This window comes from Cygnus atratus, chromosome 1 (genome assembly GCF_013377495.2).
Source record: "Cygnus atratus isolate AKBS03 ecotype Queensland, Australia chromosome 1, CAtr_DNAZoo_HiC_assembly, whole genome shotgun sequence".
NCBI lineage: Eukaryota > Metazoa > Chordata > Aves > Anseriformes > Anatidae > Cygnus > Cygnus atratus.
This window is the reverse complement of record NC_066362.1, coordinates 194,403,415-194,429,093: the sequence shown is the minus strand read 5'-3', so window position 1 is coordinate 194,429,093 and position 25,679 is coordinate 194,403,415. Positions and strand designations below refer to the sequence as shown.

Below are 25,679 nucleotides of genomic sequence, written 5' to 3'. Positions count from 1 at the left end.
TACTTACAAGACTTCATTCTGCAACAGAAAAACATATTTTCCTCCCTCAAAATATCTTCCCTGAGACCATAAAATCCTTAGCAGCATGAACGCAAAAAAAAAAAAAAAAGTTAAATGTTCATGTTTAAGAGTTCTTTGACTATCTACTCTGTGTTGTTGTGACAACACAAGATGAAGCCAGTGCTCAAACTCCAAGTCCCATTCTAACTTTTACTACTGTAAACTGCTTAAAATTGGAAATGTTGAATTATAAAACTACGACAGGTACATTGCACAACATTAAAGACATTAATTCAGTAGTTTAGAGCTTCCTGTCCTGATCCTCCTGAGCCAGTTCTGAAGTCCTTACTCATTTCCTTACCTCTGATTCATCAAAGCATTTAAACACTCTTGATTTCAGTGGGATTTAAGCATACAGCTGTTGATTCGACATTTTAATCACAGAAAATCCTCACTAAAGCCAGTGTTCTTTTCTTTTATTTTTTTTTCCTCAGAAGTCTAGGACCTAAAGTTTCACTTTTTTTTTTTTTTTTTTTTAATCTGTATTTGACTCTACACAACTTGAAATTGAGAATGTGTGTTTGGTAGTTGTTGCTACACATCACTCCCTGCCCAAACCAGTTCTTTCACTCGGGCTATTTAATCTCTGGCTAGTAATATTAGTGGCAAGAGGAATTCACCAGATGAGGTAGCACTGGAGTAGGTGGAGAAGTGTTGGGAATAAGGTTACAATTATTTGTTTCAGGTGTCACCTTTTTTGATCATATTTAAGTACTAAGTAGAAAGGCATGCTTTTTGTTTTATCCCATGATAAAAATTATTTTTCTATTAATCCCAGAGTTGAATCTGTGGGATGTCTTTCCAGGGCCAATGCCAGTGGTTTTATCTCTGTTCTCTGCTCTGGCCCCCAGCACACGCTGCATCCTTGTGCTCTGCTTTCCCCTCAAATCGGACACAATTCCGTTTCAGGGATTTTATTTTTTTTAGGAAACAAAAGAAACAAACAATATTAGAAACAAACAAAGCTACTGTTAAACTTCTTACTTATAAATGGGTCTGCTGGTTAGCCAAAGCAGCAGATTAATGGGGAAATGACATTTTTGGAGATTTGCAGCTAAGCCATAGCTGGTTTTGGAGCCGGGGTGGATTGCTAGGGGATGTAGCATAAGGCAGCAGCCTTCTGCTCTTGCTGCTGTCCCTGAAAAGGGCAGGAAATTTCCGAAATTTTGCAAGGCGTCACTTGCTTTACTGGGCTTTTACAAATAACTTCCTTAAGTGTCAACATACTTTCCTCAAATTTTCCAATGGGAAAAGCCTGGAAGCAGAACCTCAAGATTTCCCTATGGCTCAACACTTTGGGAAGTAAGAAGCAGCCCTGATTCATTACAGCTTCAAAATTCATAACTTTGGGCGTTTCGTAATTCACTTTGGCATGACTGGGTGGCGTTGGCTCAGCCAACAGGGGTGGTCCCACTCCCGGCTTTGCCTACGGGCGTGCACAGGCTCTCGTTCGGCAAGCCTGAGTTTTCCCATTGCATGGATAGGAGTAGAGGGAAGGGAGGAATGGGTTGATGTTTAATGAAAGGATTTGCTTTGTGAGACCCACAGAAATCCTGTCAGAAGATGGGCCCTGGCGGGGCAGGAGGAGGCGGCGGAACCTTTGTGAGCGGGGCCGGGCCCCGCGGCGGGAGCGAGCCGGGGCCGCACCGCCCGCGCCGCGCCGTTACCGAGGCAACCGCCGAGGCGGTGGCGCTGTAAGATGGCGGCCGGGGAGCGGAGGGGCGCGGTGGGCTTTGCCTTCTGCCCGCTGCCCCAGAAAGCCTTTCCCTGCCTGCAGGACAGGGACATTCGGGACCGGCTCCTCAAGTGGTGGGCGTGGGGAAGCCCGCTGCCCCCCGGGGAGGTTGGGGGGGAAGGAGGGAGCAGAGCTCTCGATATGAACCGGCGCCGGGTCCGGGTCTCCTCCTCTCCACACCCCCCCCCCCCCCCCCCCCCTCCCATTTTATTATATACTTGGAAGTCTCCTCAGTATTTTCCGGCGGTGCAGAACGCTTGTTCTGAGGCGAAAGGTGTTGATCCTTGTCTTACAGCGTCAGCCCCGGTCTCTTGCAGCTCCGCAGCTGTGTTTCCCCAGCCCTCCACGGAGCGCTGTGTGTGTGTGTATGTGGATAAAAGAGAGAGAAAAAAAAAGTGTAGTCACTGGTCTGAGTGGGACCTCATGTAGTGTGTCTAGGCAAATGTGCACAGTGAGTAAGTACCTAGTGCGTATGCAGAATATTGCTTCTCATTTCTCCGTTTCAGGTCCATGCACGGCAGGATCACGGCACAAGCGTTCAGTTTTGACCAGCAGTTTAAGCCCTATCAGAAGGATGAATTTGTTTTGGTAGTTTTAAGTCCTTTGTATTTGATTTTTTTTTCACTCTGAAATTACATACATTGGAAACCTACATGATGGAAAACACTGGAGGAATGTTAACATGTTATTTGCTCACTTTGAAAGTAGGTGATTTAGGTATGGTGCTCGAACCATGTCTTATGGGTTGACTGTATGGCCCACTGAAAGTATTTCAGTCTATACACTTGTTACTGTTTTAAGATAGAACAATTTAATCGCTCAAGCCTGAGAATGGGAATCTGAGATGGATACTCATTTTGGCCACCACGCTTAATGTTGGGAAGTCCACCAAGGACTTTATACATGCCATTCGTACTGTTAGCTTAGAGCTATTACTTCTTTCTCACAGTAAATATACAGTATAATTAGGCATGCATATGCACCACGTATCTGAAAATGCATCATTTTTAAATATACTGGATACCATTCCTTATACTGGAATTGTGGGCTCTCAGCTTTTTGAGACTCATCTCTCATGCTGATTTTGTGTCCTTGACTTTTATTATTTCCAAAGTCAAATCTGTTCATTTGTTTGCAGGTGGAAAAAAAATGATCACCTGTGGTTTAAAAAACAGCATAGTCTTCAACTCTGTTGTTTAAAAAAAAAAAAAAAAAACTTTTTATTTGTCGTAGGTCTATTTTATATTGTTATTCTGGATGAAGAATTGAGCCTCTTGGTATTTTAAAGGAATTCACACAAAAATACACTAATATTTCATCTCCCACTGAAAAACATCTCAAATTATTGAAGTTGTAAAAGAGTTTTACTTTGTAAATTATGCATTTAGGTTCTCAATGCTTGTCTCCTTTGAATTAAAAATGTAAAAGTATCACTAAGAAGAGATGGACTCTAAGTAGCTGTGAATTAATGGAGAACGAGGCGAGCATTACTTTACACAGTCTGATCTCTCTGTGTCCTAGAGAGGTGATAATGAGATTTGGTGATGCAGAGATTGAAAAATCCATCATTTCCCTTAGCAGCTTGTTCAGTGATCATTCACTCTGGTGGTATGCGTATACATTGGGGTGGGTTTTCTTAATTGACTTATCTATCATTTAAACTTGTCAACTATCAACATCACTATGCACTTTTTTATTGATAAATTAATAATGGAATGCTGCAAATCTTACTGTAGGACATTTTTTCCATTCCTTCAATAACTTATGGATTTCTTCTGTATCAATTTAATAATTTCTACCTATCTACACTTGTCAAAACTTCAACTTTATTTACAAAATGTAAATTTCAGCATTTCCTTTTTGATCTCAACAACATTCCATGCAGTGGTAGAATTGTTTCATCTCGTTTTCCTTCTGCATCTCCCATGATTTCATTAATCCTTTTTGTCTGTTCTTGGACTGTAAGTTCTTAACTGCAAGAACTTCATACTGCATATATAGGCGTCTATGAAGATATTGAGTCTTCCAGATAATGGCAACACAAAGTTACAAAAGCATGTATTTGGTGGTATGAAATTTGGTATCCAAAGTGAAAGATCATACAGAATGCACTTCCTAATTGGATCCTTAGAATTTATTTTGAAAATATCTAAGGCACTGTATATGATGATTTTATGTTTGATCTAATTAACTCTTATTTTTTTTTATTTGAATATTAGGCATTTTTTAATGATCCAAATGTGAACTCCAGTTTAAAGTTGCTCTCACCTTCAGGACAGTGGACTACATTGGGTAAATTTAGAATAATTTAATCTTAAAGAAAAAAGTTTGTGTTGTAACTGTTCTCTTCTAATTTACTATTTTGTAATAATGACAGTTCATATATTGTACCTTCATCTGGTTGAAATATTTTAAAGAATGAATCCTTTTACTAAATAATAGGAAAATATTTTAACTTTTTTTAAAACGAAATTAACAAATTTTACATTTTTTTCCCCTGAGACCCGCATTGATTCATAAACCAAGCTACTAGAGGTGGTTTTAATATCTGTGACATCCAGTTAACCTGATGATTTATCCAGACACAACCATTTATTAGTTGAATAATCTGAATTATTATTATACCTTGTTCTTAGATAATATTTGGAGAAAAACACTTTTCTACATATGCAGCTAGCTAATTTAGGACAGATTGAGATTATTGCTCAGTTACAAATTAAAGCTAAGGAAGCAGAAAAATATTTAATGTATTTACACAAGCTCAGGGGTGTGCTGTATCCATACATTAAAAGTTATCTGGGTGCAAAGAGAGATCCATGTGATAGGTTGCTGTAGTTGCCATCATGGTATAAGATTGACTTCTAATTTTTTTGCCCTATCATTATACACTTATAACACTTGCTTATGTCTGAAGATGTAGGTGAGATGCTGATGAAGAAAGACCAATAGCACATGATTTTATGGCAACACTTTGAAATTGCATTTTTTTTAAATTATGTAAATGAGACAAATTGTCATGGAGACTGCATGTGATAATGTAGTGGGATTTTGTACGTAAAATGAGCTCTGACATCTCCAAAGTGATTCTCCTTAACAGGAATATTTAAAAAGGGTATTGTGGGAAGTCCTCAGTTCTTTTGTTTTGTCTGCAAGTAATTTAGTATGTGTGAATATTTAATGGAGCTTTGGGAATTTTTTAGCTTTTCCACTTCATCTCTCTGGAATTGGCATAGGTTTTCCACACTATATACAGTGACACTAGACATTGACACCTGTTTGTCAGCAGAATCCATTTTCCAAACTATCCTGCTGTTAAAACAATTGAATTATATAACGTGCAAAAAAAAAAAATAAATCTCAAGTCCCCCTTCAGGAGCCTCTTTTTCACTCTGGCAAAAAGAAGATAAATATATTTCAAAGCCTGGGTGAACCTCTTCCTGCTTTGGGCAAGAATCTTTTAAGGCTATCTGTCTAGCCTATGAATTGTCAGTCCCTGTAGTGAAGGTCAGTAGGTTACATACCTCATGTTAAGAGCAGAGGGTCACTTGCCAAGGATCCCAGCTTAACTCCTGATTCTGCTCAATCTTCCTCAGCACAGAAGTAATGCATTTTGTTTTGAGGACTGGAAGGGTTCCCTTTTTAAATCCTGAACAGCTGGTATACCCCATTTGCTCTTAAAATTTCATCTTCCCATTCTTTGCCTATTTTTGGTGAGGAATGTTGGCACATTTTTCTATACTTAGTCTTCATGTGCATTTTTTGAAAATATAGTAAGAATTAGCTTTGAGTGGGAGGAGGTACAAAATCATCTAGTATTTTCTTCTTCAGACACTTTAAAATATTAATCCAGATATACAAGTTACTTGTCACTGTGGAGTAACTTTTAAAAACAAGTTTCTGTTCTTGAGTTAAACTACTGCTAGTGGGATTGTTTTGTTTTTTAGAAAATCTGAAGAAAATTATGTAATCTTGATTGATTCTAATACTGCATTTATTATTTATTCTTTAGCAAACCAAAATATAAGTAAATTTTTTTTTTTAGGGGATGATCCATAATATAAAGTGAAGTTTAGATAGGTTCTTAAAACCTCCCCCTTCCCCCAGCATGAATTTGGACAGAAAGTATTTGTAGACCCTGTCAGCTTTATTTAAAACTTCAATATAATATTTTAGAGTTTGGTTTTTTTTTTTTTTTCAGGCTGCAGTCCCCTTTTACCTTCTTACTAAGAGTTTATTTTCCTTTTGAATTCAGTGGTTATGGTTTCACTTTCATATTTATCTCCACCTCTTCTCTATTAGTTGTCTGTCTCCTTTCTGTAAAATCTGTCTCTATAAGTTTTATTGGTTTTATGGCTTTATTGCTTTTATTTTGTTGTTTAATCTCAGTGTTTGTTTCTCTTTGCTGCTTTTCATCCCCACCTTAATTTTATGAGACATAGTATTCCCAGTCAGCATCAAGGAGTGCAAAATGTCCCTCTCTTCCCAGCTGCCCCACATGCTAGAATTCCCAGTAGAATCCCACAATAATTCAATGTCTTAAGTACTCCAGTTTTAACATTACTTGAAATACAACATTTTAAGTAAACTATACGTAAGGATATTCTCCTGTTTCTTTTGATTAGACACGCTTTATTGCCTCTTCTTACACCACACTTTTTAACTTACTGCAGTAGGGATGGACTTTTTCCCCTCTTCCTGACTTCCTAACAGAATACCTGACAGTTCTGTCACATTTTAAGCTCCCTTCATCTCTTACTTTCATATTTCTAAAATAGAAGCAGCACAAGGAATACATTTGATGCATTCCAACTAATGTATTGGCTCTTGTATTTTTAAATAGCAGCAATGAAAACTAAATGGTAGTTTTTCTCTTGACACATTACCGGCCTTGCACCTGTCAGCAGTCTTAAGGAGGCAGGGCTGTATCTGCTTAAACTCAATTAACGCTTGAAAAGTTATCTTCAAAGGATAGGGATACATTCTTTTTTCTGTAAGTAAAAATTCAGTATTTGTCTAAGAAAGACTCTGAGTTGCCATACGTACCTGAAGATTAAATGGTTTCTGGTTTTGGAATTGGGTTTAAAAATCTGTGAGGTAACTTTAAATAATCAGTTTTTTAGGCTGCTGTTACAGGTTTTCATTTGCAAAAATTGTAGATGTCATTTGAACTTACAAATTCTACTTCAGAAGTACCAACTTTTTATTACTGAGTCCTAAACTTGCATTACATATGTTCTGTGTAAACTGTTTTGTAAATAGCAAGTTGAAAGAGGTTTCCTTGAGGAACAAGACTTTTTTAAACATTGGAGGAATTCTAAATGTATCTCTTCCGGGGTTTATCTCCCCCATACTAGATAAGCAACATGTTCCTTTAAAAGTATATTGGCAGCACTTTGTAGATGTTCCAAAATGAAGAAGTTTTTTTTCAGTACTTCTCAGCTCTTTGTTTTCCATTTGCAGAGTTGTCGGGACATTTCTTCTTCCTATTTTATTGCTCACTTTTACAGTGTTATTAAAGCTGGTCACTCTTATCCAGGAAATTCTGAATCTCGTTTCAAGCCTCACCTCTCAAATGGAGAATAGGAGCTTCCAGTATATTCAAACTTTTCCATTTACAGTTTAGTTTTTTGAAGTACTGAATAGGCTCTTGATTTTATTTTTTCTTCCAATGGAAGTTTTCAGGACATCTTTTTTTCAGAGCAGAAGTGTGTCTCCTTTCCTTTCCTTCTCCCCCAGTAAAATCCTAACAAATTGAAGGCCTATAAATTGGTCACTTTCTTATACTTTGAGCTGGAGAAATGGGAAAATGTAAGATGTCTCTCTCTCTTTTTTTTTTTTTTTCCCCAAGTCATTTAACATCTTTATTAATCTTGAATCAGTTTTTGATTTATTTATCTTTACAAAATAATGTATATGTTAGAGGCCGATTTATCTCTTATTAAATCTCAAAAAATTAAATTTATAACCCTGTGAAAGAGAACTGAAAGTTAGAGGAGTCCATGGATGAGGGGTTGGAAGGAAGTAATAACTAACTAACTAACTAAAGGTCTCCTTCCCCTCCCTGCTTAGGTTAAGAGGCTTTAAGTCACTTTTTTTTTTTTTTTTCTTCTGACTTGTGATTTTGGTTACATAATTTAATGATTTTTTGATAATCCCTACGTGGACAGCAAAGAGAATGTCCTAAAACTTTTTCTTTAGCAAAAGTTACCCTTTGTCATAACCATATCTGTAGATACGAAGCCAAGCAATTAAATGGCAAACTTTTCCATATAATTGATTTTCTTTATATCACATTGGCCCAATAAAAAAAAATGTACAATTTCATGCCGGTACTTTTAGCTTAATAGACACATTTTCAAGCCATCTATTTACTTCTCTCTAATTGATTTTCTTAGTGTTGATCAGGTAGGTGTACAGTTTACCTGGATTTATGTATCAAAAGTCTGCTGTTAAGACTTAACCTGTGAATAAATAATCTCTATGGGTAATATCTGAGATTTTTGGAAGTGTGAGGGAAGAGAAACGTTAGGTTATGCTATGCTTGCAAAGATTAGGATCAGAATGGAGAGTCATATATGCTTTTGGAAGCACCACAGTTCATGCAGCTCTTTTTTGACGTGTTTCTTTTCCTGAAATACTGTTGTCTAGAGTGAAATTTGGAAATTTCCAAAATATTACTTCTAGTGATCCTTTAGATCAGTTTGTCAGCTCACCACTTAAATTAATTGTATAATTAACATTCTTTTGATAGTGTGATGTTGACTGGTCTACCATTGAGGGAATCTACAAATGAGAAAAGATGAGAATAAACTCCTAGACAGTTGGAATTTTGTGAATATTATCTCTGCTGAGAACCATTGCCAGTGTGTTCACCCTCATGTTTTCCCTCATGCTCATCCTCCGTCGTGCTCTCTCTTCCTCTCCTTTTCAGAAGCACTCTGAAGGATGTTCAGGGGGGGCTTGGAGATGACCAGAGCACATGTTCACAGAACCATAGAATGGTTTGGGTTGGAAAGGACCTTAAAGGTTGTCTAGTTTCAACCCCCTGCCATGGGCAGGGACACCTCCCACTAAATCAGGTTGCTCAAAGCCCTGTGTCTCGCTGAACCCTTGGTCTGTAGAGAGCAGATGGAACTGGACTGTGTCCAGGGCTTCTTAAACATATGAGTCCAATGCTATTTAAGATGTCTCAAGTTACCAACACCATGCATACAGATCTGTAGATGTAACACTGTATATAAAGAAGATATGTGCCCTTATGGACTGATACCTTGTTAAACAAAGTACTACAGAGCATCTCAGATGGCACTAAATGTCTATGAGCAAGAAGATCCAGCCTCAGATGACTCGCAAGCACAGAAAACAGAAAAAAAAAATAGGAAAATATACCTGTACTTATTGGTTGCAGAAAGGATACTCCTTATTCATGCAGGAAATGCTGACAGTACTTTTTTCATCTTCTGAAATAGCTAACTAGTAAAGCTTACAGTAGGTAGCTACAAAATAACTTTGTGAAAAGTTCAGATAAATGAAAAATGTGTTGGGGTTGTGGGATTTTGTTTTGCTTTGCTGGCTGCTGTTAGCAGCTAGTGACTTTTCTACTTTAAATGTGGTATTTTGTTCTCAGATATAGCTTAAGTTGTGGAATATGATTTTCTAGGGTGTGATCTAACGTGATGTGGAGTTTCACATGGTGTTTTATCTATTATTTGTTTTGATTGATAGTGTTGCCAACAGGGGGAGCAAACACATGAGCCTTAATGTAGTGGTAGTGTTTGGCTGAATTTAATGTTTTCTTTACCCTTGTTTCTCAGCTTTCTTTGTTTTTTGAGGGACTGTATGACTGAGTCATACTTATGTGGTCTGTATTTTTTTTAAGAATATGCCACACAACCATTTACAGAAGTTAATTATTTCCACACCATATCAAATTATGAATAATTGTGAAACAATTAGTACATGGAAATTCTTCTGTTGTATTTATCACAACAGGCTTGATGTGACTCTTTCCTTTATATTCCAGGTTCCAAAGTGACAAAAATTGAAGCTATAGTAGTGCCCTGTACACAGATTTCCATGTCATTTTTTGATCGGCTCTACACTGAAGGACTTGTTAGAGAAACTGGACACATTGTGAAATGTTATGATGAATATTATGATGATATTCTTATCTCTGATGAATTAAGGAAGGTCAGTATAGCAATGAATAATTCTTTCTAATTTCTTGTACTCCGTTAGGTTCCAAAGGACACGTTTTTCAGTATTTTTCCAGTATTTTTTTTCTGACAGTACCTTTGAAGATAAAAATGGGAATCGACAGCCATGTGATAGAAATGACTAAAGCACTGCAGTGCCTGAGTATCCAGACAGTGGCTATTTTCCAGCTGGGGCCTCTTATCTTTTTAAGTAGGAGAAAAAGGCAAAACCTTCTTCTCCCCACCACTTTGACAAGCAGTCACTGCTTGGGGATGTGTGGGGAAATCCAGCTACTCTTTTTCCTGGAAAAACAAGTGGTGCCAATGGAAAGGTCCTATGATACCCAGAGCTGCAGGTTCACCCAACCATCCAGGTAGCTTATGAAATTGAATGCACTCAATAACTGCATCCTGAAACATTCTTCACCAGGAATGCTGACCATATCATATGTGAAGGTATTTAAGGAAACGTAGCTTCATATATTTTGATCTGAAATAAAGGAGAGGAAACTAAGAAAAGAGAAATGATTTCGTACTCTAACATTGGAAAAGGACTAAATATAACCCTTAAACAGGCCTGCAAGGTGAAAATTCTGTTTGTCACATTCCAGTGGAGGTGTTAGAGAGCAGATGATTCTGAAAAAGAATCTCTCTTAAGAGTGTCACCTTCTTAATCAACGTCTTCATTGTAAGTGTTTCTTTTGACTTCATAAGCTAAAACAAATTTTTATTACTTATGTTTGTTTAGCATTAGCAAAACATAGTGTGGGAGAACTGGATTTTGCTCTTCCTTGTATATATAATCAACGTAAGTACTTAATAATTATAGAGTTGCACTCATTTGCACTTGGCAAATCCTTTGAAGACGATGTATTTGAACCAGTGACACTGGTTACAGGATGTGGCCTGAAATACTGGTCTGTCTTGTAAAGTTCTGGGAAAAGCAGAGAACTCAAGCTCATGTTTGAATTTCAGATGTGGTTTGTAGCCTCGCAGTTCAAAATGCTATCTATTTACTTATAAGTTGGGTTTGTGTGAAATGTTTTCTGAAAATTAAGTATATTTGATGTAATAGAGTTAGAGGCAACGTTTAAAATGAGTCATTGGAGTTTCAGTCTCTCTTCATTTTCCTTCCCTTGGAAGAAATGCGTGACTGCTTTTACAGGGTGAAGGACTCACATTCGTTTGTAATGAGCATGATTCCTACTTACAAGACTTAAGATGGCAGAAAGAGCTAAGAGTCAGATCTTCCACAACTGAGCTCAAAAGCTTCAGATTAGATTAGTCAGCACCCTAGAATTGTAGACTGTAGGGGGCAGCAAGTTGTCCAGTGTCCTCCTGGTCAGTCTGTCAGCAGGTGGCAGAGGGTGGCCCTGAGCTGTAAAACTTCATGTTTCATTTTGACCTGCTGTGCTTTCTCTTGGTTCAGCCAAGGAGGGGATTGGAATATGTATGTGGTGACCAACAACAGCTGCTGTCCTGATCCTTTGTTACTCAGATGTGTAGCGAAGCTATAAAGAGGGCCACAGAGCAGTAAGTTCAAGTCTAGCTTAGACCTGTTTGCCTGCGTCTAGGTTGGTACCTACATTTTGTTGTCGTGCTGAATTAGTTTCTGCCCACCCTTACCGCTGGCAGTGTCGGGGCTAATCTAGCAAGGACCCTGTGTTCACATAATACTGCAGCAAAAGGCAGGTGGGACACACGGAAGCAGCTGAATAGCATGCCTGGCTTATCCGTGGTACAGATAAACACTCACTAAACTCTGCAGTAAAGAATGGTGTGAATTTGAGTGATCTCCTCTGGGATTCCTTTAGGAATGTGAGATAACTGTAAAAGCTTAGAGGCAAAAAGCAAATGCGGTCAAAGTTACCAAAGACAAACTAATTGGTAGTGATCAACATACCAGATAGAGCTAGGTTTTTCAGGTTATTGATTGTTTCATTAGGTTGATGAGCAATTAAACAATGAATCACAAGATTCTTGAAAAATATTCCCTTATGTTTTGTGGGCACAAATCTGACAGTTGTATTGACAGTATTTTAAATCTAATTGCATCATTGGAAGAAGGATTTAGAGAAAAGTACTAAATATTTCCATCCCTCATTCATATAAAACATAATGAACATAACTGTGTGATATACAGCAAAGTAGTTGTTTGTATACTTAATCACAAATAAGAAATTTTTGTCTATTTAATTTCTTTATTATTTTCTTGTTCCATAAGGTCTTGCTTCTGGAAGATTCAGAGCATTATGATTTATTCAGTCAATCAGACCGCAAAGAATTTCTGTTCTGTCTTTTTAAGCATCTTTGTATTGGAGGAGCTCTTTGCCAGTTCGAAGACATGCTTGGCCCATACTTAGAAACCACAAAAGCTTTATATAAAGACCTGGTGAGGCAAGTGTTTCCTTTTCTATACAAATGTGTATGTATGTGCTGGGCATAGATACTTTGTGCGAATTAGTGTAAATTTACTGTGCATTACTGCTTCAAAAATAGGTCTGTTATTTAATAAATCTGCAAGCTTATTTATGTTCAGCTATTAAAATACCCTGCAACAATGGTAGTACTTCAGTGGCAAAATATATGCAATTTTAATGGCAGCTGTCCTACGTAAAACCTTTTTATTGTATCACAGGAATGGGTACTGATGTTTTGTAGTTCACTACCATTTTAAAGATTTTTGTTTCTGTAGTCCTCTAATGAAAATATTGCATGCCACCGGAACTAGATTGTGTTTCCACTGTCATTGATAAACTATCAACAGTTAGTCTTGGATGGATAGTCTTGGACTAGTTTCAAGCTGTTTTTGTTTTAGGATTTAAAAACTGAATAACATCAGTTGAATTTTTTAGTTCTGTTTATGCTTTATTCCATCTGATTATTATTATTTTTAAAAATTCAGTTGGATTTTGGCATTCTTTGCTCCACAGATACACTTCTTGTAGCATATAGCTGTGGTAGAATCTGGCTGTCAGCATGACAGTGAGCTAACACACATTTTTTTGCCGGGTCTGGTATATGGAATTGTTTGGCATTTATGTATTTTTTGCTTGAGATTAGAGGTGACTGATCAAAGATGCCAAATCAGGAAAAAAAAAATAGCAAGTTTCTCCCTGTTTTGGTATACCCGTATGCTGACTTCACTGACTGACAAAATTTCTTACTTCCTTGTTTGCAGGAAATGGAATGTCATTGTCAGTTATGCATTCCTAGCTGAGCTAATAGGAATACGCAGCTCATCAGCCATGTTACTAAAATTCTATACTGTATTCATATTCTATACTTTACCACCATAGTATTGGTGGGATAGTATAACGGGCAGTATGAATCTGAACAATAGAAAACAATTGCAGATCTCTGAAATGTGAGATAGTATCCATGTTATCAGAGTTCTTGTACTACGTAATGCACTGGAGTGAACAAAACAAAGACTTCAAATTGTTTAGAGCAGAAATTGTGTGGGGTTTTTTGTTTGTTTTTTTCTCCTCGGCTGTATTTGGAATGGTGGGATTACCAACTGTTACTTCATCTCCTATTTTAAGATTATACACAAGCACACTAGAAAAAAAAATCACGTGTAAATTATCTTCATCGTTGAGTCTGTTCTTAAAATGCCATTGGTGAAACTTAAGAGTAAACTCTGCCTGAACAAAGATATGGTGAAAGGATTAGATTCAGTGACTCACCTGAATATTTCTTGACTGTTGTAGCACTTGTGTGTAGCTTGCTGCTTCCAAACAGAATATGTAAAACAAAATATTTGGCTTCTTTCTTGGCATTTTTTGTAATACTTAACCAAAGAAGTTTACAAAACCTTAATAACTGCTAAGCAGCCCCCAGATTTTCTACTAGTCAATACTTTTCAGGGTCTGCATTGATTTAGTCATATGCTGTTTCCAGGGAATTATTTATAAATTTTAGTTTTAATCATTTATACAATTAAAAATTTTATAAATAAATGATTAAAGTAGCAGTAGAACAGCTGATACTTCTAAAGGAACCACTGAAACAAACAAACAAAAAGTTATAAATATTCCAAGAAGATTTTTTAGAAATAACTACATTGGGTTTCTGCATTTATTAATTTGAACCTTGTGATTAGTCACCAAAGCTTTCTTACTAGTGTGAACTTCATTTTTGATATTTTCATGTAGAGAGAAATCTAGCGGGTCCTTCAGAAATACATAATGTGATGTAAAAGGATCTATCAGTACTTCAGCTCTGCCTTCCCTTTCTTTTAAATAGTTGCACTTGAAACAGGCTGTTCTTTATGCTAATCCTTGGCCTTAGTTCACTGTGCATTGACTGCAACTGTTTCTGCTCTTGTGTTGTTGAGTTGACCTAGGACAAAACACCAAATCTAATCAGTTCCTTCACTTTCTTGTTTCCTTTATGATGATGAGGTTTTTTTTTTTTTTTCCTTATACAGGTTAAAGCTTTGTTCTGAGCCATTCCTCGTCCTTGCTTTCACGTCTCCTTAAACCTTTCCCCCTTCTTACTTTTCCTATGGTAAACTCTGATAAGGATGTTAAGTAGTTCTCGTTATTAAAGCAAACAAACAAAACAAACAAACAAATGAACAAACAAAACCACAAAAGCACCTTCCAAAGTCTTCCCCAAAATTTCATCCTGCTTTCATTGTTTGCTTTTCCTACATCCTCAACCCATTCCCTGTTGTCCCATTACGTGTTTCTGTGACTTTTCTCGTGTGCTACTTTTGTTTTTTGTTTTTCAGTTGTCAGCTAGCTTTCTATCCTCCACAGTTTTAAAACACACCTGTTCACTTCATGTGACATCACTGTTCTTTGATACTTATCTACCTACGGTGTGTCTCTCCATTCCTGTGACTAATGTCTGTAGATGTCTCGCTGCCAGTGGAGCTGGTGTTTGCACTGACTACTACTTCAAAAACAAGTCACAATGTAACTATATCTTTTATCTTGCTCCTTTGATACAAACTTATTTGTCAATCCAATCAGAAAAGTTTTCGATCTCCTCATTTCAGACTTTCTCTCCCCATTCACAGTCACATTTGTCACATTGCTTTCTCTCTACTCTTCCTGTCCCCGGTTTATCCAAAATGACGATGTGTTTTCTTTGTTTTGTTTTGTTTTGTTACCACCTTCTTAAGAGAGAAAAAAACATTGAAAGGGTAAGCAATAAAGCTCTGAAGAGGACCCCTCATGCCAGTCTTGACTTGTTTGATTTCTAATTTCCAGTCTGTGCTCTGTACTGTGTCACTTACTTCATTTTTGCACAATGTATACTAGACAGTAAAGTGATGGAAGTACTTTCTTATGGCCTCTTATTTTCTGTAAATAATAGCTCATGACAGTAGTGGTCTCTTAAATTGTTTTACCAAAGGGTTCACCTTAAAATTCCTGTCAAAACCCAACTATTTTTAAATTCTTCTTTTCTAGACAGTTATCCTGTGTCTGGTTTCTTCTCATCTTGGATTGCAATCTCATTAGACACATTGTACTCTCTGTAAAGTGATAAAAACTTGTAAAGTGATGTAAACTTACCGTATTGAGAAGTTCCATAAACTGTACTTTATTTTTTTTATTTTTTGTCTTGACAGCTCAGAAGACTTGGTAGAAAACAAATTGACAGTATTATTAGCTCTTAGTTGATGTGCATTGAAAAATTAGTCCCTACAGGTGAACTTAGGCCAATCATGGTATGCTTCCAGACTAAACCCACTGGTGTTTGTTTGGTCCAAAAGTTTTTCTTAAGGGAAAGAGCCTTCATATGAAGAGTTCCACAAAAGTGTCTCTAGCGTCCAGAGTAGCAGACCTATTACGAGGTTTTCCCACTTCTTTTTCTTACAGTTACTTCTTGCCATTCCTGAGTTCCAGCTCCCAGGCACTAAAGTTCAAAATAGTGTCAAAAGTTTGATACTTCGTTTTACTAAACCATTTCCACTTATACGGTTTTATAATGAGAGAGGGTAACAATCTTTTGAAATTAACTGCTCTAGCTATTTAACAAGCACAGCTAAGGAATTCCAAATCAAACAATGAAATGGCAGAGGTTTTCTACTTCGGAAAATGAGTAATAATTGCTTCATAATGAATTTATGAACAACTTGTTGATACTAAGCCAGCAGTAATTAACCTGTGACCAACTGAGTCCATCCAGAATTTTAGTCGTGTCCTGTGTAACCTAAAAAAAAATCAAAATGATTGTTGTAGTATTTTTGGTTTAGTTAAAGAACACATTTACATGACAAAAGCACGTTAGTTAAGATATAATCTACAAATCTTTGTGATCTCCTAAGTTGATAAATCTTGTTTTCTGTATTAAACTCCTGATTTTTCTGACTGTCTTTCACTGATGGCAGCTGCTGTAGTGTCTTGTTATTTTTCTCTTCTCCTTCCGTCTGTGTCTTCTCCTTTCCCTGAAAATAAATGAATTTATGTGAAAGCGCTGGGTTGTTCTTTTAATGTTTGGAAAGCCTAGTAAAATATTGCCAGTAAGGTTAGGATATAAGTTCAATTCAAAGTAAATTGAGACATGATTAGAAAGATTTTTTCTTCATAAACTGAGGATAGATTCACATTGAAATGATGAAGAAACTTTGATATTCAATGAGTAGTGTAGGACTTAACAATTTGGAAGAAAAAAGTGGGTATTATGAAAATATTTTTACAGAAAAGTATCATCTTCAAGAAGACAAGGCAGTATTTTTCTAAAACCTTTAACAAAAATAAAAAGTTTGTCAAAGACAACATCCTGGTTTCTCTCAAGCCAGCAAGAGGAGTATCTCATCTGATTTTGGCAGATACGTTATTTTGCCTTAAAATTAACCAAAGTACTAGAAATAAACACTCAGTCTGAAAAATGACTTACAGGAAGCTAACCACAAGAGGAAAATTTCTCAATGCAGTGGAATAAATACGAAGATTTATTTTCCGTCACTCCTTGCTTTGGTATCCTAGATATATATGTATATAATACAAAAATGTAGAAACCAGAAATGGAAGGCTATTGTTCTCAGATGGAAAAATGTGGAGCCAGAGTAACTTAAACACAACTGCAGCTTTTCAGGGTGGTGATGTGTGGTAGAAAGTGTTGACCCCACTTCTGCTCTATACCTTGTTCTCAAAGTTGTCACTCGTCTAGCAGACACGGTTAAACAGTTCCTGAACTGCTGGAGTTTACAGCCCTGTACGTTAGCATAAACTGACATCCATTTTAGTTTATCTTAATATGCTGGTCTGTAAACTGCAGTGGTTCAGAAGCTGAGTCATGAACCAGTTGAGCTGTCCCTGCTGGGAAGGCACTAATCTCATGAGGGGTGGTAAGGCAGACAACTGGGGCCGGTACCAGCTTCAGCAATGCCGTCTTAATCCACTGCTGAGTCTATCAACATGTGAGTTACAGCAAAAATTCTGAGAAAGCCTCGTTACTGACTCACCACAGGAAAGATCAACTTCACAGTATAGGCTTAATTCACACATGACTGTTGTTACTCTGCAGATGAAATCAGTTAAAGTCATTTTTTTAACTGGTTAAAGAGGTTGAATCAACACGAATGATGCTGGTCGGCCTGCGTTTTGTTTGTCCTTATAAAAAGAAGCTTTGTGAAAGCAATGATGATGGGGAACTGCTCTCATAGCTTGGAGCTGGTGCAGTGTACAACTAGACTGTGCTTAACACACGCGTTATAGAAACTTGGCTATTTTTGAGACCTTTCTAGGGAGTTGAACCTGCCTGTGACAAGGCACGTTCTGAGCTATGTACTCCTTGGAACTCTGTAAGTATGGAACCTGTAAAGCTCAATTAATCCATGCTGTTATCTTAAATAAGAATCTGTGAAATTAGATAAATTAATACAAGTTACACCATCTAACTCAGGAAGAAATATAAGCATCACTTAAAGCAGACCTGAGGAAAATAATTCATTTAAAAATATGTTGAGATAACTGGCCACTCTGCAATAGTATCTTAGTGTGATCAGTAATAGTGACAGAAGAACTGGCAGTCCACAACAAACACATCTAGAAATTGAACAATTCAGAAATAATACCATCCTGAGTTGCATAGCTGTCCATATATACAACATTCTAAAGGGGGAAAAATGAATTTAAAACATAATTATATATTGATTAAAAATGAGCTGAAGTTTGCATTTCTTTAAAGATACTAATGCTACCATTTGTAGTCTGAGTTAAGATGCGGTTCACTTTGCAGCTTTTTTTCTTGCAGAATACGTGAAAGGATTTTAACAAAATCTTTAGCTGAGTCACTTTTCATAGCTATCAAAATGCAAACTTCATACTGGATACTTTACACTCTAGGCCTGGGTAATATTGCTGAGATTTAGTGGCTGAAAACAGTAAGACCAATTCAGATGATTAGACGCATTTTTATTCAATAGTTTTCAGTTGTCATAACATCCCTGTTATCTAACAGTGTAGCTTTTCATGGTCAATGTAACAAGAGTTGAATTTTAACTATTAATTTGAACTTGATCAAATTTGAGCAAGAACACCAATGAATATGTTAAAATGTATTTTAAATATATTTAATAAATGTATTTATTGAATGAAGGATTCTAATAATACTGTAAATATTAAGTACGTATTTATTCCCCTGGTTTTCAGTGTTCAAAAGAATCCTGAAACAAAAGAAATAAGCATTACTTCAACTGTCTTCAGAGTGTCTGCATATGTAAGTATTAACAATTTTATCGTACAGGATTTTACTGGAAGTAACATGCATAGCATGAAAATATTGAATTGACATTTACACAACGAAAATATAATACTCCATTTTCAAGGGTTATTTTTCCATAGTTGTTGCCATTGTTTATTCATGAACTCTGTCCCTGATCTCATCCTGCTTGCACTCTTGAGTAACTCTTCATCAATTATCACCAGCCAAAGTTTTATTTGGGTAGTTCACTAAAAATAGGTTTACTGAATTACACTTAAAGTGATAATAGTTATCCAGAAACTACTTTATTAAAAAAAATAAAATCTTTAGGTCTGAGTAATTCTATATCTGCTTAAGAGAGAAGTAAGGATTAAGAATCCACTCGACTTTGTATAGTTCTGTTCTTTGAAATGTTGCTAGAGCTTTCTGCATAGCTTGTATTGCATCTGTTACTGTAAAGACTGCAAGAAAATTGAGTATATGAAAGGGTGAGAATGGTGAGATGACTGCTAACCTCTTTTCCCCTCCCTTGTCAAGTCTCATTCCTTTCTGTTTCTCTTGCAAAATCATGCATTTACCATCAAGATAAGTTTGAGAACTGGCTGCATGTTTACTAGATTCAGCATACCTGGCGTTTAATTGTTACTACTCCAAAGCCTTCTTGAGTAACCAGAATATGTAAGCAGATAATGTACCTACATCCAAAAGAAATAGCTGATGTCATTTCAGACTGTGCAAACTTCCCTTTAGGTTGCCAATACCCCGGTTGTTCATCTGTGGGTCATCATCTTTTAAGTAGTATGTGTAATTCATAGAAGGCTTCTAAAATGTTTTCTAAAAATAAGCACTTATGTATCACAATTCACCTTTCTTCTGGTCTGCAGACTTTAATAAAAAATAAAGTAAAACGAGAAACGCAACTAATAATGTGATATTTTACTGTTATTAATGATTTTCCCCCCATCTCTGAATCAAACATATGGGCATGAACATTGCAGACTACTCCTACGTTTACGCAGATGTTTAGATATTTAAGAGCTCCCATAGCTGTCTGTGCCATACATCAAATATCATCAGTATTACAAAAAAAGGCAAAAAAAAAAGCAACCTTCAGCAAATTTTTTTGAAAACAAAGAAATGGATGGACAAAAGAAAATCCAGTGTAAATACAGAATATGTAATCCTTTCTATAGCCTTGGGGGAAAGTTCAGCTTTACTGCATATTCTGAAAGTTTGTGAGGTGAAGGAGAGTTCTAAAATTCTGGTTTCCTCTAATGAAACCTTGAAGAAACTTCCCTCAGAACAGACAGAGTCTTAAGCAAAGGGTTCTGGATTGTCTGATGGTTCTGTGAAACAAAACTCTACTTGGAAATTACAGGAAAGGTACTTAATAGAACACAAATGTCTTGTGCTTTTGATGAAAACTTTCTCTCAAAGAGACAAACACATTTCTGCAGTAGATGTAGTTTCTGAGTTCATTTAGTAAATAACTGTAGAGTATATTGTGATGAGGTGACAATTTATAAGCCATAGTTTCTGGGTTTGTATCTGAAAGAAATGGACATACCCTCGTAGCCTGACATAAAGGAAAGCTGTTTTGGTAAAGGTCACTTGAACTGCAGCTGAGAAGTTAGAAGAACCCACATTTTTGCAAGCTGAATTAATAAATGGATAAATAAATACTTGCATATTTGCACAAGTACAAATGGAATCAGGAATTAATTTTATGTAACGCCATCCTGACACCATCGTTTTCTTTTTACTTAGTTTTTAAGTTTTGGCTAATGAGACCTCATTTTGTAAACAGTATCTAGAAAAAAGAACATTATTAAAATCAGGTAATGAGAAAGTAAACTGTCTGTCATCGATATTGTATGAAAATTGTGAGTGGTGCCTCCATTTTAGCAAGTCTGTGTCGATAGAGCTATAACTCTGTGGTGTGATCATATCAAAATCAGTGATGGAAACTGACAATCTCTGAAAGGGGTATGGTTAAAAAGCAGTTTGGAACAAATTTAATCCTGAAGTAGTCAGATCTCTCAATCTTGATATTTAAAGGTATTAGGGTGTAGTTATAAATACCTACAGATCTGTTTAGCATCAGAACTTTGTAGACCTGGCTATCACGAGAGAAATCATTTTAAATCTTGGGGCTAGTGAAACTTTGTTATAGCTGAAGTATTTGGATGGTAATTGCTATTTTGGAATCTTTTTTATCTGAAACCTAACTATAGCAATGTTAGAAATCATTGTAATAAATAACTTACTCAAAAATTCTTTAAAAAATGTTGATTAAAGGATGCTGTTCTGAGAGACTTTCAGCAGTATCATTTCTGTATTACGCTATGCATGTGTTCTTTTTCAATCATCTGCAGATTATCTGTATTCCTACAAAGAAAAAGTAAAATGATCCCACTCTGTATCAGCACATCAAATCATTCCATCCACTACATGTCTGAACCTAAGTCCAAACTTCAGATAGAATTGGTATGATTCCTTATGCACCCAATTGCTATAAGGAGCAGAGTAACTCCACATAAATTCCAGTGCCTTTATGGTCAAATCCTTTAGTTTTGTTGTTGTTGTTTTAATGGCCTCTTTACTAACTAAAATAAATTTAAGGACCCTTTTAACTTGATTAGATTTATTGTTTTCCTCATACCAGGTTTGCTATACTCTGGAGTTTCTTGAAACGCCTGATCACCAAGAAGTTATTTTTGTTCTTGAGTTGATGTGCAAACTTGTCTTTAAACAGTCAAAAACTGAGCTGATGTAGATCGACTCAGTAAGGACTGCAGAAGTGGGATCTTCAATAGCAATAACAAATAAGTTTAATCTAACCAGTAATCACATCTTGACGTTGGTCTCTTGCTTTCTTTGTTTTGTGCATGAACTTAAGTAACTTTTGGATCAAACTCCAAGGCATTGTGATGCTGAGTACTGTAAAATCATAAAGCTTGCTCTCCTTACTGTTATTGAGAATCCAGCATTTGATACACACAGATCCCTGTAAAACATCTGTAGAGAGTTAGGTATCTTAAAATTGGAGCTACAGGGTTTGTATGCTGTGTTCCTTAAAAATAGAATGCTATTTTTAGCTTGTGGTATTTGACTACCACCAGAAAATGCGGTGAATAAACGTATCAAATCTCTACCTGTCTTAAACAATGCTTTTATGGTGGTGCTTATCTTAATTTAAGATTTATGGTCCTGAATAATCCCTCAAAGGAAGATGTCAGAACGTATAGTAAGGGGTTCATCCTCTTGAAAAAACAGGAGAGAAACTGGGGTGCCTGCAACAGCTACTGGATAAAATTCATAGATGAACTTTGGAGCAGAAACTGGAACCCAGAGCTCTTCCTTTAAGCTGACTGATTGCATTAACCACTAGGAGAGCTTACTGTTTCCATGATTTCTTGGTCCAGAAAAAGATGGATTATTTTATGCAAGGGAAGACAGCTTCAGCAAAAGATTGTGAGAGATGTTCCTTTAATGTGGAATAATCTTTAGTCAAGGAGTTTAAAATTTTCCTGGAGAAAATGGAAAATATATGCATTATATAAACTCCCTCAGAACCTACATCTCTTCAAATGTTGTGTTGTATAAAGGTGTTGGGCAGCGGGATGACACTATAGTGTGTCAAGGACAGGAGGTGCCAGCTACATATTGATTTTTAAGACGTTCAACTACCACGATGAATGCACCAAACAAACACCTCCCTGAATGCCCCCCTCTAGTTCCTGTGTACCTGGATTCGAAGCGGGTGTTGAGCTGTGCCGCCCTGTCAAGGCTGAAGCCTCTCTGGACACGCACAGAAGTAGGATGTTAAATTGAAGAGCCCAATTCTTGTAGTGTCTGGTGCCAGCTGAACATGTATTTTTCAGAAGTAGAATTGTGTAGCTAGGTGTCTAGGTTCTCTTCAGATGCTTTCTGCAGGTTGGTGCACAAATCATTTTTGGTAACAGTTCAAAGTTGTTAGTAAGCGCTGGAGTGAGGGTTTTCCTTAAGTATTTGGGGCTGAACGGATGCATAAGCAAATGTTCATTGAGAAAGACTCATTGATAGAATAGCTTTACATACTTAGTCCCTAAATAATTTTGTATTTTGATGAAACGTGATGGGATCCTTGTATATTTAATCATCTGTATTTTAGGTTTGTATCGCGTAACCCTATGTTTACGTGCCTAACTTTGCATTTTACATTAGAACTGCATTTATCCTAAGATGTTAAGGTTATTGGGATGGATAAAAGTACCGTGCCTGATGTAGCGTCAGGATCCGAATGGAGACAAAACCCTTACGCAAACCAGCGTTTGTCCTGTTCTGCCGTGAAACCAGCCGTTGGGGCAAAGCGCTGCGTTTCACCCAGCTTTCAGGAATTCCCTGCCCGGCCTCCACGTCGCCATTAACACACTTCTTTTCACTTCCTCCCAGGACGAGGACGGCCTGCGGTACCCCTCGGGCAGGAGCCACGAGCAGACCTTCTCCTACTTGGCGGTGGACCCCTGCCGGCGCCACGTGCACGCCCTGTACCACTGCTACGGGGGCAGCGCGCTCTGCTCCTAAAACACCGCTGCTTATGGGGCCGGGACCCCCACACCTTGCTGCGAGGCCGGGGGAAGAGTTGTGCATAGCCTAACATAACATCGGGGTGTGTGCGGGGCTGTGCGCCGGCCCGGTTAATTAATTAAAGGCGGTTCTCCTCCTCCTCCTCCTCTTCCTCGCCCCGGGGGGGGGGGGATTTGGGGAGCTGGGGGTGGTCGGGGGCAGCTAGGGATCGAGGCCCCGGCTCGGCAGCAGCTCCCTGCTGGGTGTGGGGGTGTTGGGGGAGAGTTGTGGTTTTTTTTTGGGGGGGGGTGTTGGAGGTGCCCCCACCCCGGGGCGGCGGGGGAGGGGAGCGCGGGCGCCTGGAAGTTGGGAGAGGAGCTGGGGGGGGGGGGTAAAAGTTGTGGTTGGCGGCGCGGCCCCGCGGCTGGGGAGCGCGGGCGGGCGGGAGCGCACAGAGGGGCGCCGGGCAGGAGGAGCGAGCTCGGGCACAAAGATACTGCGGGGTGCAGGGAGGGTCTGGGCTGGGGGGGGGTCCGGGCGGCGAACTCCCCTTTTTTCACCCCCCCAAACCCCTCTTGCTGTCCGGCGGTGCGGGCGGGCGCAGGCAGGCGGGCCGCTGCCCGTGTGGGATCCGGTGCGGGCGGGCTCAGGAGGGGCGGAGCCGGGCGCCGAAAGCGCTTCGGGCGGGCGTAACTGCGAACTTTTGTTTGGGCGTCCGCCGCCACTTCGCTTCCGCCGCCGGGACGGAGGCGCCGGCCGGGCTGGGCCGGGCTGGGGCCAGGGGGGCAGAGCAGAGCCGTCGGGCCGCCCGGCTTTCCCCGCTCAGGGCTTAACGAAACCCCCGGAGCCAGCAGGACCGAGCCGCGGGGCATGCGGGGCCGCCGAGCCGGGCTGTGAGCCGCCCAAGCCCCGCGCCGTGCAGCGCCGGGGTATCCCGCCGGAGCCATGGATCCCGGGCAGCCCCCAGCGCAGCAGCCCCAGCAGCAGCAGCCGCCGGCGGCGGCGCAGCCCCCGGCCTCGCAGCAGGCTCCGCCGCAGCCCCCCGGAGCCGTCGTGGTGGCGGCGGCGGGGGGGACCCCGGGCGGCGGGGCTCAGCCCCCCGGGGGGGGTCCCCCGCCGGCGGGCCACCAGATCGTCCATGTGCGGGGCGACTCGGAGACCGACCTGGAGGCGCTCTTCAACGCCGTCATGAACCCCAAGGGGGCCAACGTGCCGCACACGCTGCCCATGCGGCTGAGGAAGCTGCCCGACTCCTTCTTCAAGCCGCCCGAGCCCAAAGCCCACTCCCGGCAGGTGAGGGGGGTTCCGGGGGGGGTCCCGGTGCTGCCCACCCCGGGGTGCGGGGAAGGGGCCGGTGCGGGACCTCGGGGTGCTGGCTGCTTTCCTTCCTCCCCCATTCCTCCTCCTCCTCCTGAGGGGAAGTTTGGAGGGTGTCCCCAAACTTGCCACGGCCCCGCCGTGCTCGGCCCCGTCTGTGGGAGGCCGTGCCAAACTTTTTTTTTCCGCTCCCCCCCCCCCCCTCCGCCTCTCCCAAACAATATGGATGGAGCGGCGCTTCCACCATTTCGCCGCCTGGGCAGGCTGAGGGCTGAGCCCTCCCTCCCCCGGTGCGAGCAGGGCCGGGGCCGGGGGCACGGCGCCGCCCCAAATGGGGGGGGGGGGGACGACACGGCCCGTGCCCACCGCCAGGGGGTCACCGAGGGCCGGGCTCGGCGGCCCAGCTGGGGAATAAATGGGGTTTCGGGAAATAAATGGGGTTTCTGGTCGCCTCTTGGCCCCGGGGGGGCAGCAGGAGGGAGGCTGCCCTTCCATGGGGTCGGCCAGCCCCTCCGTGATCCTGCCCGGGTTTGGGGTTGGGGGTTTTACGGCTCGCCTAGGGGTTGATTCATTTTCCAAGTACTCGAAAATCAGCCCGGCCTTTCTGTTGTGAGGCCGAAAAGAAAATAGAGAGGGGTGGGGCCGAGTTGCCTCTGTAGTTTTTTCCCTTGCTCCTGAGTTGCAGGCTGACATCGCCGGGCTTCGGGACGGGATCGGAAAGTTTCTGCGCCGAGTTCTCTCCCTCTTGTGCGAGCTCTGTCGCGGTGTGCTTGTGCATGGACATGAACTGGCCCACGCTCAACGGCTGCTGTGTCGTGTTCAGTGCAGTAACTGCAGCTAAATGGCCTTCGAAACGCATTGAACTTGCGGGACGTTCACCCAGCTTGTGATTGTAAGCTTGGTGTTGTCTCGCCTGGGTACGTTACCCCACGTCTGTAACGCCTGCTCCTCAGCTGGGCCGTTGTCCCTCATCTCTGTCAGCATTTCCTAAAATATAAACCTGAAATTCAGCTGAAGCCAGAGAATCACTTGCTTCATTGTTGGCCGTCTTATTTTAAAAGACCGCTTTCATTTTCCCTTTTTCGTTCAGTTGTGCCCTAACAATATAGTTGAACAGGAGAGGACTTCACGTTTCTGTAACTCTCAAGAACTAAAGCACC

The 25,679-nt window shown here is 39.8% G+C and overlaps 2 protein-coding genes and 1 long non-coding RNA gene across 13 annotated transcripts in view; 2 read left to right on the top strand and 1 right to left on the bottom strand.

Annotated features, from left to right (window-relative positions):
* Positions 1–833: 833 nt before the first annotated feature.
* On the top strand, positions 834–23,362 carry CFAP300 (cilia and flagella associated protein 300). Of its 4 annotated transcripts, none has more exons than XM_035542473.1 (7): positions 834–1,754; positions 2,302–2,383; positions 4,015–4,087; positions 9,819–9,985; positions 12,296–12,387; positions 18,603–18,669; positions 23,089–23,362. In XM_035542473.1, exons 1-7 carry the CDS (start codon positions 1,624–1,626, stop codon positions 23,218–23,220), a joined length of 744 nt encoding a protein of 247 aa, XP_035398366.1. In that variant the 5' UTR covers positions 834–1,623; the 3' UTR covers positions 23,221–23,362. The 4 variants fall into 4 exon arrangements, with proteins under 4 accessions (XP_035398366.1, XP_035398364.1, XP_035398365.1 ...); XM_035542471.2 differs by having other exon boundaries at positions 835–1,754; positions 12,215–12,387; XM_035542472.2 differs by lacking the exon at positions 834–1,754 and adding an exon at positions 1,755–1,869 and having other exon boundaries at positions 12,215–12,387.
* On the bottom strand, positions 1,865–5,481 carry LOC118246000 (uncharacterized). The gene is made up of 3 exons (XR_004778055.2): positions 5,317–5,481; positions 2,259–2,358; positions 1,865–2,148 (listed from the first exon to the last, which is right to left on the bottom strand). It is a non-coding gene; the product is annotated as an uncharacterized LOC118246000 (long non-coding RNA).
* Positions 23,363–23,890: 528 nt separating the features above from the next.
* Positions 23,891–25,679, top strand: part of YAP1 (Yes1 associated transcriptional regulator) — an 87,973-nt gene continuing 86,184 nt past the window's right edge. For 4 of the 8 annotated variants that reach the window (XM_035542423.2, XM_035542424.2, XM_035542422.2 and 1 more), the window contains exon 1: positions 23,891–24,495. In XM_035542423.2, coding sequence (XP_035398316.1) covers positions 24,148–24,495 — 348 coding nt within the window. In that variant the 5' untranslated portion in view covers positions 23,891–24,147. The remainder of the gene's footprint in view (positions 24,496–25,679) is intronic. The other 4 variants (XM_035542419.2, XM_035542420.2, XM_035542425.2 and 1 more) reach the window with 3 other exon arrangements.

What these genes read in the sequence shown, in the direction of transcription:
- CFAP300 (XM_035542471.2), top strand. Translation starts at nt 1,624, where the DNA reads ATGGGCCCTGGCGGGGCAGGAGGAGGCGGCGGAACCTTTGTGAGCGGG. An exon ending in TCTCTGATGAATTAAGGAAG is followed by an intron (nt 9,986 to 12,214) that starts GTCAGTATAGCA and finishes TTGTTCCATAAG; the next exon opens with GTCTTGCTTCTGGAAGATTC. An exon ending in TCTTCAGAGTGTCTGCATAT is followed by an intron (nt 18,670 to 23,088) that starts GTAAGTATTAAC and finishes ACTTCCTCCCAG; the next exon opens with GACGAGGACGGCCTGCGGTA.